General features: G+C 44.4%; 2 protein-coding genes across 3 annotated transcripts in view; one reads left to right on the forward strand and one right to left on the reverse strand.

Moving 5' to 3' along the window:
* LOC138854109 (heat shock factor-binding protein 1) overlaps nucleotides 1–9,376 on the forward strand; it is a 53,022-nt gene extending 43,646 nt beyond the window's left edge. Inside the window, exon 3 of the mRNA XM_070095228.1 lies at nucleotides 8,651–9,376. Within this exon, the coding sequence (XP_069951329.1) occupies nucleotides 8,651–8,739 (89 nt within the window). The 3' untranslated portion in view covers nucleotides 8,740–9,376. The remainder of the gene's footprint in view (nucleotides 1–8,650) is intronic.
* LOC138854111 (uncharacterized) overlaps nucleotides 1–13,432 on the reverse strand; it is a 423,710-nt gene that overhangs the window by 96,005 nt on the left and 314,273 nt on the right. The window lies entirely within an intron of this gene.

The following is a 13,432-nucleotide window of genomic DNA, read 5'->3' on the forward strand; positions in this document are numbered from 1 at the left end:
CGCTGCCACCAATGTTGAACAAGGATTATTTTGTTTGGTAGGTGCTGTAAGCGGGTGGTTAAATGATATACTTCTTCGGAGGCTTCTTACTTTATTGTTAAGTCGTGGTGGGTACACAGGCTTGTGTGTTGTGCCCATGGCCCGGGAGGGCCATGCCACGAGAGAGAGAGAGGAGTAGGCCTTGTGTCTTCCTGTTAGGCCGCTGTGTGAGTGAGAGCGAGGCAAGGGCAGGCAGGCTGAAGTGGCAACACCTATAGGCGGCAGCACCAGCATGATGCGAAATATGAACTAAGCTGGCAGACAGCATGGGCTGTCTGTGCAGACAGTACAGGCTGTCTACACTACCTCATGCTGTCTATCACTGCTGCTTCATGTTGTCTGTCACTGCTGCTTCATGTTGTCTGCCACTGCTACCTCATGATGTCTGCCACTGCTGCTTCATGTTGTCTGCCACTGCTACCTCATGATGTCTGCCACTGCTGCTTCATGTTGTCTGTCACTGCTACCTCATGATGTCTGCCACTGCTGCTTCATGTTGTCTGTCACTGCTACCTCATGATGTCTGCCACTGCTGCTTCATGTTGTCTGTCACTGCTACCTCATGATGTCTGCCACTGCTGCTTCATGTTGTCTGCCACTGATGTCGCCAAAGAATCGAACATTTATGCTATTTTGAGCTCAATTTCAAGGTACTTTTCATCGTGAAACTAATTAAAATCATATTTATTTTTGTAGTATATCTTCCATTCTATGACATGAAGCCAAATAAAACGAGAATGCAACCATAAAAACCATACGAAAATATATCGCTAAGGGAAGGCTAATGGCTGAGAAGTGAACTCCATTATTTATGGTCCGATTTCTTTCATTTTTGGTGTACGTTAAGAAGCGTCTTTTCATCATACATTGCCCAAGTTTCAATAAGATAGTCCAACAAACAACTAAGATCCAATTCCCTAGATCAAGAGCATGAGTCCCCTCACCAGTGTCAATTAACCTCCCTTGAGGTCTGCTCGCAACTGGAAATTTTGCTCGTGTCTGGAAGCAAAAAATCGACTGAGCTGCTGCTCATGTCTGGAAAAACTCGCATGTGGACGCACTCGTAAGTAGAGGTTCCACTGTATTTAATTTTTTTACAAGAAATTCATTCAACACGGATTGTGGTTCACACGTATGAAGGGAGCACCTCTGAGGAAGGGATTTTGATGAGTATTTATGAGGGAGTGTGGTAGTGGCTACACCAGAATTTCTATGCTGAGGACGCTTAGGGGGTGGCTATCAGGTTGGAAGGGGAGGTTATTGGGTTGGGAGGGGAGGCTATCAGGTTGGGAGGGGAGGCTATCAGGTTGGGAGGGGAGGCTATCAGGTTGGGAGGGGAGGCTGTAAGGTTGGGAGGGAATACAAGGAGACTTGTTTTGAAGCAATATTATTATTATTACTACTGTTTTTATTGGGGGAACTGACATCAGAGACTAAACTAAGCACTCCTCTCTCTCCATTTGCCATGCATGGTAACTTTCATATGCTGTATGACCACTTGCCTGAAAGGTTATTGTGGTCTTTATGCCATTTCAACCTTTCATTTTCTGACAGGCTTCAGACTTGGTGCATGTGGGAAATTGGGATATCTTCCAAGCAAAAACCTGTGAATTCCTCTTCTGATTAACTTCAAATCCTCAGTGCTGATATTTGTCTGCATTAGAAACATATGCTGCACTCTGTAGCATTCCTTTTGCATTGAGATAGGGGGATACCTTACTTAGAACACAGCAACCAAAAAAGTTTTTTTTTTTTTTTTAACACTTCAGCCATTTCCCACTGAGGCAGAGTGACCCAGAAAGAAAGAAAAAGCTTTTTTGTTGTTGTTATTATTATTATTATTATTATTCCTCTTCAAGGGGGGCTCCTTGGTGTGAAGAGGCTCTTGGTCTGAGGAATTAGACCTGTTGGTCTCCTTCCTCAGACCGAACCTAATTACCCCCCAATCCCCCATTCCCTATCCCATCCTCCCCTTTTTCCTTTCCTCCTCCTCCTCCCCACCCTTCCCTTTTGCCCTTCCTCTTTTTGGCCTTTGGGATTTTTCCCACAGGCACGCTAGTTCCTAGGTAGGGGAAAGGGTACAGAGGTCCATCCCATTCCGTTGAGGTTCTTGGCAGTGGCGTAGTTTGCCATGGAATCTGGATCACCTGGGGATGTCCCGATCCCTCTCCGGTATCCCGGAGGGTGGCTTTGGGTGTCTTTCGGGTGACGGGTGTATCTCTGGAAGCCACCTTTCAGATTCCGGGGGTGGTGGCCGAAGAAGGTATGCTTTGTGGCGGATATCCGGCCGCCTTCTCTTTTGTCCACCGAGGTAGCTCGGCAGATGTGAGGTTGCTATCCCGGATTACTGGTTTACTGGCATGATGGGTAGGGTATGGCACGGGTTCCATGCTGCATCTGCGCTACTTGCGGTGCTGAGGTCCTCTTGGGTGCGGAGGGAGATTTCTGGCCCTTTCATTCCTCCTAGGAACTATCCCTCCCCGGTCCCCCCTTTTTTTTATTTATTTTTTTTTTCTTTTCTTTTCTTTCTTTTTTTTCTTAAAAACAAAAAGAAAGAAGTAACCTAACCATGGAGGTCCCAATCCATGACCCCGCTACCCCCAGGCCCCTTCTTGTTACTGCACCCCGTTCTGATCTCGCCTCGCCTTTTGACCACTCTTCAGACACTCCTAAGGCCCCTGTACCTCTTGCTGGTGCTGTTTCGTCACCCGCTTTAGGTGCCAGGGTTTCGACTGACTCCTTCGATTTGTCTGACCTCTGCTCTCCTTTGACTCTGCTTCCGGCCTCTCCCTCTATGGTGCGGCAATTTTTGAATCGCCAGCCCATCCCACGTCGGACCAACTCTGGTCCCACTCCTAAATGCCAATGACAATTGCCTGATGATACTTATTTGCCACCTTCTCGTTCTACTCAGAAAAGACCGACACGTTGTACTCTCCTTTTACATGCTCAGTTTCAGAATCCACAATGGACTAAATTCTTTACTTTACGACCGACTTCCTCTATTGCCTATCTTTCCGACCATAGTATTGGCAAGGCGCTCCTCCACCATGTTGGTAGAGATATTTCCTTTCATGCTCTTAAGAGTGGTATGCACATCATCACAGTCCAGAATGCTACCCAAGCTCATAATCTTTCTCTTCTTTCACTATCACAAAACATCATTCCCTCAATTCTTGTAGTGGTACTGCCATTCTGCCCCATACCATAGTCCAACAGAATTTCCAGACATGTGGCAATGACATTCTCGAACAGCTGGAACTCCAAGATCTCCCAATTCTCAAGGTAGACACTTATATTCTTCCTGTCCGTGGGCGGAGACAATGTGGTTCGTTTAACTTGCAATGTGGTTCATTTAACTTTTGACAGCCATGAAATCCCATCCTCTGTTTATGTAGCAGGACATCGGATACAAGTTCAAAAGGTGATCCCTACACCGCAACAGTGTAGAAATTGCTGGCGATTTGGCCACCCAGCGAAATATTGCAGATCTATATCCGAATGCCCAGTCTGTGGTGCCGATGACCATTCTAATACGTCTTGCAGTCGACCTCCCTCTTGCCTTAATTGTCATGAAGCTCACCCTTCGTACTCTCGCCATTGCCAGGTCTACTTAAATGAGCAGGAAATTCGTTGCCTCAAAGAGGCAGAAGGTCTCCCTTATGCTATGGCAGTTTCTCATCACCTCCAAGGGAGACTACCTCATGTTTCTTATTCTCATGTTTCAAAACGTCCCCCCACTTCTGGGGTCCCATCTTCTGCAGCCTCCTCTGTGGTTGCCCATCCCAGAGTCACTCCTGTATCTAATTCTTTTGCTGTCCTGGGCTCAGACATCCCTACTTCAACACCTCAGTCTGTTCTCGCTTCTTCGTGTTCTCCCTCACAAACCCCGGTATCGACAAGACCTCGTACGACACCTCCTCCCAATCGTCCCTCTACTTCTCAGAAGTCCAAAAAATCTCCTTTAACCCCTCCTTTCCTTCTTCCACCTCCGCATTTTACCTTCCCGGTCTCTGTACCTGGGTCTTCCCCTCTCACTGACTCTGTTACAAGTGTGGAGGTTCATCCTCCTCCTCGTACTGTGCCTTCCTCCCCTGTTCCCTCCCAAGTTTCTTCCTCTTCTGCCACCTCCCAGGTTTCTGCCTCCTCTGTCCCCTCCCACACTTCTCCAGTTCCCTCCACCCTTTTGCCCCCCCCCCCTCCCTACCTTGGTACAGTCCATTACAGTTCCAATCTTTACTCAAACTCCTCCTCCTTCCATCTCCAATATTGTCTCCCATACGACGTCTCTGAACTCCGAAACACTTGAAGCAATCTCAATATATTGCAGAGACCAAACCATCAATGGACACTGATCCACCCTCTGTTCCTTCTCTTTCCTCTTCTCCATCTGCTCAACTCCTGTCTTCACAGCGCACCGTTCCTTCGCTGCTTGAACATTTTCTGCTGCCACCGCATGTGGACTTTTCTAACCCCTCTAGTCCATTGGTACCCTTACCTGCGGATTTCTAGTATCTTTATTGTTGCCAATCATGGCCTATCTACAGTGGAATATACGCGGCCTCGGGTAATCGGGGTGAGCTTCAGATGTTGCTCTCCCAGTTTTCCCCTGTTGGTGTTTGCTTACAAGAACCAAAATTACACTCTGCTGTTATCTATCCTATCTCAGGCTATAATTTATTGTATTCTTCGGATCCTTTTCCTGATGGGACCTTTAATGAAAGTGCCCTTCTTCTACGCACTGATATTCCGTACCATCAGCTATTTGTTCGTACTTCGCTGCATTACACAGCAGCACGTATCCACTTGCATAGGTGGTATACACTCTGTTCTTTGTATCTCTCTCCTTATCGGGCATTATCTATCCCAGATATTGCCTTTCTTGTTTTGTCATTACCGCCACCACTTCTGTTACTTGGCGATTTTAATGCACATCATTTCCTGGGGGGGGGGGGTTCACTGTGATTCCCCTGGCATTCAGTTAGAGGCTTTTCTTGCTTCCCACCCCCTCCATGTTTTAAATACAGGTACTCGCACCCATTTTGATCCTCGTACTCATACTCTCTCTTGCATCGATCTCTCAGTCTGCTCTTCCTCCGCCGCACTAGACTTCACCTGGTCTTTTCTCCCGGATTTACATGACAGCGATCATTTTCCAATCATTCTTACTTCCCCTTCATATTCACCACCTCTTCGTAACCCATGCTGGCAATTTGATCAGGCAAATTGAGACCTTTACTCACAACTAACTGTTTTTAGTGAGGTTCCTTCTTCATCCTCCATTGATGAGCTTTTACTCCTCTTCTCGTCCTCAGTTTTAACTGCAGCTTCTCATTCTATACCCCAAATCTCGGGCAGGCATTCTCAGAAATGCGTGCCTTGGTGGTCTCCTGCTTGTGCTCGTGCAGTACATTTGTAACGTGCTGCGTGGAGCAGGTACCAGTACAATAGAACCACTGAGAGACTTCTTGATTTTAAGCAGAAGCGTGTGATTGCTCGCCGTGTCATCTGTGACGCTAAACGCACTTGCTGGCGAAATTGTCTCCACCATCACCTCTGCTTCCTCTATGAGTGCAGTCTGGAAAAAAGTATGGAAACTGAGTGGTAAATATTCTTCTGACCCGGCTCCTGTTCTGCGGGTTGCCGGTGTTGATATAGCAAACCCTCTAGATGTTGCCATTGAAATTGGCAGTCATCTGGTTCATATTTCTCTGGGGCTCCATCTATGCCCCTCGTTTCTTTTCTCAAAGTCTGCCAGAGAGTTAGCACCCTTGGACTTTTCTTCTCTCAGAGAAGAACAGTATAATGTGCCTTTTACACTTCAGGAACTGGAGGCAACACTCTCAGCTTGCCAATCATCGACAGCTGGGCCCAACGACATTCATATTTGTATGTTACAACATTTACATTAGTCAGCCCTTGCAGTCCTCTTACACCTTTTCAATCTTATTTGGTCACAAGGAGTTCTATCACAGCTGTGGAAATCTGCCATTGCTCTCCTTTTCCACAAACTGGGTCCTACAGGACATGAAGCCTCCCACTATCGTCCCATCACTCTTACCAGTGCAGTTTGCAAAGTGATGGAATGTCTGGTAAATAGACATTTAATGTGGTATTTAGAGACACACAACAGTCTCTCCACTCGTCAATATGGCTTTCGTAAGGGCCGTTCTACCATAGACCCCTTACTACGCTTGGATACGTATGTTCGTAATGCCTTTGCGTATAACCACTCAGTTATTGCCATATTTTTTGACCTTGAGAAGGCATATGACACAACTTGGAGGTATACTATTTTGGCCCAAGCTCACTCCTTAGGCCTCTGAGGCAATCTTCCATCTTTCCTTAAGAACTTTTTAACTGACAGACATTTCTGTGTTCGAGTCAATAATGTGCTCTCCCCGGACTTTGTCCAAGCTGAAGGTGTCCCTCAGGGATGTGTTCTGAGCACAACACTTTTTCTCCTTGCTATAAATGATTTGGCCTCTGTTCTTCAATCCAATATTTGATCATCACTCTATGTAGATGACTTCGCTATTGTTTGTGCAGGCGCTGACTGTCACCTCATTACAGTTTCTCTCCAGCATGCGGTCGACCGTGTTTCCAATTGGGCCACCATGCATGGTTTTAAATTTTCCAGTACCAAAACTCACCAAATTACTTTCACTAGACGCTCTGTCATCTCCAATCATCCTTTGTACCTCTATGGCTCCCGTATCCCTGAACCTGATACAGTCAGCTTTCTAGGCCTTCTCTTTGACTGTAGGTTATCCTGGAAACCCCACATTACCTCTCTGAAGGCAACTTGTCACAGCTGGCTGAACCTTCTTAAAAACCTTGCTCATCTTTCATGGGGAGCTGATCGTCGAACTCTCCTTCGCCTACATTCCGCCCTCATTTTATCGAAACTCGATTATGGTGACCAGATCTGTTCAGCGGCCTCTCCTGCTACTCTCTCTAGTCTTAACCCCATCCATCACCAAGGATTACGTTTGTGCCTTGGTGCTTTTCGCTCTTCCCCTGTTGAGAGCCTCTATGCAAAAGCGAATGTTCCATCCTTGTCTGATCGCCGTGATGCCCATTGCCTTCGCTACTATGTACGCTCTCACAATCTCCGCAATCCTTCCATTTATAGAATGGTCACTGATATTAGTAGACATTATTTGTTCGCTGCCCCTGTTTGCTCCGTCCCTTCTCTCTTCGCCTACATTCGCTCGTCTTCCCTTCCGTTACCACCTTTATATGTTCATGTAGCATCTCACTTTTCCCTACCCCCCTGGGAAGTTCCAGCTGTTCGGGCCTGTTCTTTCTCACTCCCTTGCTTGAAAGCCCAACTGCCTACGGTGGCTTCCCGCTCACTTTTTCTTGACCACTTCCACTCTCATTCTCATGCCATCGCAGTGTACACAGATGGCTCTAAGTCTTCTGACGGCATCGGATTCACAGCAGTGTTTCCGGACAGCGTCGTGCGAGGGCATTTACTATCTTCGGCTAGCATTTTTACTGCTGAATTGTATGCCATTCTTGCAGCACTTATTCGTATCGCATCTATGCCTGTGTCATCATTTGTGGTTGTCTCAGACTCCCTTGGTGCTCTACAGGCTATACGGAAATTTGATACACCTCACCCCCTAGTTCTCCGTATCCAACTTTGGCTACGCCATATCTCTACCAAGCATAAAGATATTGTTTTTTGTTGGGTCCCTGGTCATGTTGACGTACAGGGCAATGAACAGGCAGACACTGCTGCGCGGTCAGCAGTACATGACCTACCAATTTCATATAGAGGTGTTCCATTTCCGGACTATTTTGCTGTAATAACTACCCACCTTCACACCCGTTGGCAACAACGTTGGTCAACTCTACTCGATAACAAACTTCATTCTATTAAACCGAGCATAGGTTACTGGCCATCTTCTTGTCATCAGTGCCGAGGTTGGGAAACTACTCTCTCCCGCCTTCGCATTGGCCACACTCATCTTATTCATGGGTATCTCATGGAGAGGCACCCTGTTCCTCTCTGTGAGAAGTGTCAAGTTCCAGTATCGATTAGCCACATTCTGTTAGACTGCCCTCTCTATCAACGAGCACGCAGAATTTACCTCCAACATTGTCTCTGCTCTACTACTCTCTCTTTACCTTCCCTTTTTGCTGACGGACTTTCCTTTAATCCTGACTCTCTCATTGACTTCTTAACAACGAATGAGTTACTCCATAAACTCTGATGATGATACCTTTCGCACTTCCCTCAGCCCTTTCTACCTCAGTCTCTTGCTGCCCTCTACCCTTTCACCATCCACTGCCCCGCTGTTCTCCGTAACCTATTACTCATCCATCTCCCTTTTACCACCTGATACCCTTGCTTCCCTCCTGCCCTGCAGCGCTGTATAGCCCTTGTGGTTTAGCGCTTCTTTTTTATTATAATAATAATAATATTATTATTATTATTCTCATTATTATTATTTATGTATTTTTGCTTATGAACAGTACTTACAGGATAGAGAATTAGTTATTTTTATTGAATTTGTGAAAAACTAATATCCTGAAGACTCCTATAATGTAATACTATTGTTTGGGCATCAAATGTTTCTTTTCCTTAATTTAATCATACTAGATGAGATGGGAACTCGTATTGATGACCTAGAGAGAAACATTGCTGATTTAATGACTCAAGCTGGACCTGAAGAAGCTGACAAATGAACACACTACTTTCAGAAGATCAAGGGTACAGTTGTAACTTAAGAGCATTCAAATATGTTACATACAATGGAAGGAATAGGCACCACACTATTTTACGACTGTTTTTGACAGCCGGTGTGTGTCATCGTAATTTTCTGGAAAAAAAAAGGAAACGATGGAATCTTTTAAGAAAAACTAATGTATAATAAGAGTGATGTGTAACACAGGTACAGTATATAGTTCAAATACTGTATTGTGTTAATTGTGATTTCAACTAAGTTCATTGTTTTCATTGAGAAATGTCTCTTGTAATTTTCATTATGTGACAAGTGTCACATAATAGAAAAGCAATGAGCAGCAGCAGTGTCAGTTTCATGGCATAATTATTTGTATATTACCTCGCCCTCATTTTGCACAACCAAAGAATACAAGGATTTACACTTGCACAGTTAATGTTTTCTATACCAGTTTGACTAAACATGGTGTGGGTTTCTAATACCATGTTTAGCAAAACATGGTGGGAGAGGCACAGTATTTTTAATTTATAAAATTTTGTGTACTTTTGAGGAATCAAGTGATTCCTGAATAAACAATTTCTATAAGTATATATATATATGTGTGTGTGAAACTGCAAGTACTGTAATAAAATTTAAAATAAGTTATGTCTTTGACTATTGCCCATGACTGGTGTTGATTTCTTAAATTATCATAATGAGGGAGGGGCTAAACTTGTAGTGATTAGCATACTGGGAATAGGCAGCTATCAGTTTTGATGCTAGCGAAGGATTCACTGCAGTGAATTAAACCCATTCTTCCATTCCTTGGACTTAGACCAGATTACCTCCCATTCTCCCAGGCACTGTATGGCCCTTACAGGTCTGACCTACCCCTAAACAATCTCCATTTCATTGGATCATTCCCCAATTGCCTCTCATTCCACAGGTGCTTTATGATTCTCATGGGTCTAGCACTTCCTATAATCCAAGGAGCAGGAAGAAAGGCTTGCATAGGAACAACTGTTCCTTGCTAGCATCAAGGCACCTTCCTTCAAAAGTGTACCAGTATTTAATAAGTATTGTACAAGTATATTAAAATGAAAATATGGTACAGTATGTGACTAGTAAATATCTACACTGTATTATAAATATCCCCCAAGGAAAGTGCCTTGACACTGGTAAGGTTACAATGTATATAGACCAAGAGGTGTGTTCTTTTAGGTGTATAAACACACGGTGTTTTGATATCTTTAAGGGACTGATGTATTCTTGACTAGAGGCAAATTGATTAAGTGTAGCATTAGTGACCCTTATGGAGTCCATAGGCTTAAAATCTTATTAATCAACCACTGTTACCAATGAGGGGATTTTATTCCAAGGTGATTAATCTTTCCTTCCTTTGGATTGAATCTACTTCCTATTCCCCAGATGGTATATAACTTATGGGTTCGGTGATTTTCTCTAATTACTGTGACATATATATGTTTCACTAAACCATAAACATGTGCACTGCTCAGTCATCTAGTAAGTGAAAACTAATACGTGATCTAGTGTGTGTTTTAAAAGGATGATTATTCAAACAAAACTAAACAAAAAAAAAAAGTATGACCCTTGTGGGTCTAATGCCTAATTTGATTATAATAATAATTTGAAAGTATAGCACAGTATTTTATGCAAAAGTTTTATCCTTCAAGGAAGGGGAAGGGGGGGTGCCAGGATGCCAGCAAAAGTCTTGATCCAAAAAATGAGATACTCTCCCCTTCCTTAGCTGAATTCTGGCTACCTATCATTCCCCTGGTACTCAATAACTCCCTACAGCTTGAGTGCTGCACACTATAATGATGTAAGTGATGATTTGGTTAGTATGTGCCTTCAAGGAGGGAGTAGATTACAGTCTGACACCATCCAATGGTATAGTTCTGTAGTTTGAGCACAATATGGAAATAACTTCAACAGAAATTCATAACTCAGGGTAGAGAGTGGCAATACATGTAGTCTTACCATCTGTCATATCCCCTCCAGAGATGTTTATTGATGCTGGTGGAGGGTCACTAGATCCAAGGAATTCTCCTCCATCAAGTCAAACCTGATTGCTACCCATTCCCAGGCATCGTGCAGCCCCTACTGATTTAACCCTTTCTCCTAAATATAATACGTATCATACTGTGTAGGACTCTAAGGGAGATTTCTTGAAGTTAGTGAGGAACTCTTGATCCAGAAAGGAATATTTCCACCCTTTCCTTGGACTGAACCTGATTGCCTCCCATATTCCAGGTTCTCTTTGACTTGGTTTAGCTCTCCCTCCTCCAATTAGTGTAATAATGTAGTGATTATATGACCATATTCATAGCTTTATTAATAATTGTTTATGAGCATTACAAATTCATGTGTATTCATTGTCAGTGGAAGTTACTTATTGTCACAATGCTGGGGCCCAGTCCCAGGATGCATTATGTGCCTCTGTAATCTTTTGACTGCTTCCCTCAAGATAGATATGGGGTGGCTATTGCCCACAGGATGGATACGAGATAACTACCACACACAAGATGGGTATGAGGTGATTACCCCATGCCCATAAAATGAGTAAAAGGTACATAATAAAGCTGTCAGGCTAGGTCAGTTTTTTTATTAACACATCCGTCATTTCCCACCGAGGCAGGGCAACCCAAAAAGAAGAAGAAACACTTTTGTCATCATTCGCTCCATCACTGTCTTGCCAGAGGCAAGATATGAACACCCCTCCTTCAGAGTGCAGGCACAGTACTTCCCACCCCCAGGGCTCAAGTCTGGCTAAGTATTACTTTGCTCACACTCCAACAGCATGTCGTCATAAAAAACATTCGTCTCCTATCTAACATACTCAAGCATGCTTGCTGGAAGTGAAAGCCCCTCGCACACAAATCTTCCTTTACCCCCTCCCTCCAACCTTTCCTAGGATGATCCCCTACCCTGCCTTCCCTTCCACTACAGATTTATACGCCTTCCAAATCATTCTATGTTGTTCCATCCTTTGTAAATATTTGAACCACCTCAATAATTCCTCCTCAGCCCTTTGGATAATACTTTTAGAAACCTCACACTTTCTTCTAATCTCCAAGCTACGGATTCCCTTCATTATATTCATACCGCACATTGCCCTCAGACACAACATCACTGCCTCCAGCCTTCTTGTTGCAATCACCACCTGTGCTTCACACCCATATAAGAGTGTTGGTACTACTATTCTCTCATATATTTCCTTCTTTGCTTCCATGGATAACATTGTCTCCACAGATTCCTCAGTGCACCGCTCACCTTTTCCCCCTCATCATTTCTGTGATTCACCTTGTCATCACCACCAGATGTAGACCAAATGAAATGTAAACTTTGCCAGATGGAGTATTGTCACACCCTGCGTCATTATGTACTGAAGTGCAATAAAATTAATGAATTCAGAGACAACTCACTCAGAAATGTTCAAGATATGTCAAAGTATTTTATCCACAGTGGTATATTACAGACCATTCTGGAAAAATACTCTGACTTTGCTCCCTTGTAGATAAAGCATTACCACGTGTGTCAGTTACCATTTTGTACTAGGCACATGTCAATTAGACACTAGGCATGTGTGTGTGTGTGTGTGTGTGTGTACTCACCTAGTTGAGGTTGCAGGGGTCGAGTCCAAGCTCCTGACCCCACCTCTTCACTGGTCGCTACTAGGTCACTCTCCCTGTACCGTGAGCTTTATCATACCTCTGCTTAAAGCTATGTATGGATCCTGCCTCCACTACTTCGCTTCCCAAACTATTCCACTTCCTGACTACTCTGTGGCTGAAGAAATACTTCCTAACATCCCTGTGATTCATCTGTGTCTTCAACTTCCAACTGTGTCCCCTTGTTACTGTGTCCAATCTCTGGAACATCCTGTCTTTGTCCACCTTGTCAATTCCTCTCAGTATTTTGTATGTTGTTATCATGTCCCCCCTATCTCTTCTGTCCTCCAGTGTCGTCAGATTGATTTCCCTTAACCTCTCCTTGTAGGACATATCTCTTAGCTCTGGGATTAGTCTTGTTGCAAACCTTTGTACTTTCTCTAGTTTCTTTACGTGCTTGGCTAGGTGTGGGTTCCAAACTGGTGCCGCATACTCCAATATGGGCCTAACGTACACGGTGTACAGGGTCCTGAACGATTCCTTATTAAGATGTTGGAATGCTGTTCTGAGGTTTGCTAGGCGTCCATATGCTGCAGCCGTTATTTGGTTGATGTATGCTTCAGGAGATGTGCCTGGTGTTATACTCACCCCAAGATCTTTTTTCTTGAGTGAGGTTTGTAGTCTCTGGCCCCCTAGACTGTACTCCGTCTGTGGTCTTCTTTGCCCTTCCCCAATCTTCATGACTTTGCACTTGGTGGGATTGAACTTCAGGAGCCAATTGCTGGACCAAGTCTGCAGCCTGTCCAGATCCCTTTGTAGTTCTACCTGGTCTTCGATCGATTGAATTCTCGTCAACTTCACGTCATCTGCAAACAGGGACACCTCGGAGTCTATTCCTTCCGTCATGTTCATAAATACCAGAAACAGCACTGGTCCTAGGACTGACCCCTGTGGGACCCCACTGGTCACAGGTGCCCACTCTGACACCTCGCCACGTACCATGACTCGCTACTGTCTTCCTGACAAGTATTCCCTGATGCATTGTAGTGCCTTCCCTGTTATCCCTGCTTGGTCCTCCAGTTTTTG

The sequence above is a fragment of the Cherax quadricarinatus genome, chromosome 49, assembly GCF_038502225.1.
Source record: "Cherax quadricarinatus isolate ZL_2023a chromosome 49, ASM3850222v1, whole genome shotgun sequence".
Lineage (NCBI taxonomy): Eukaryota > Metazoa > Arthropoda > Malacostraca > Decapoda > Parastacidae > Cherax > Cherax quadricarinatus.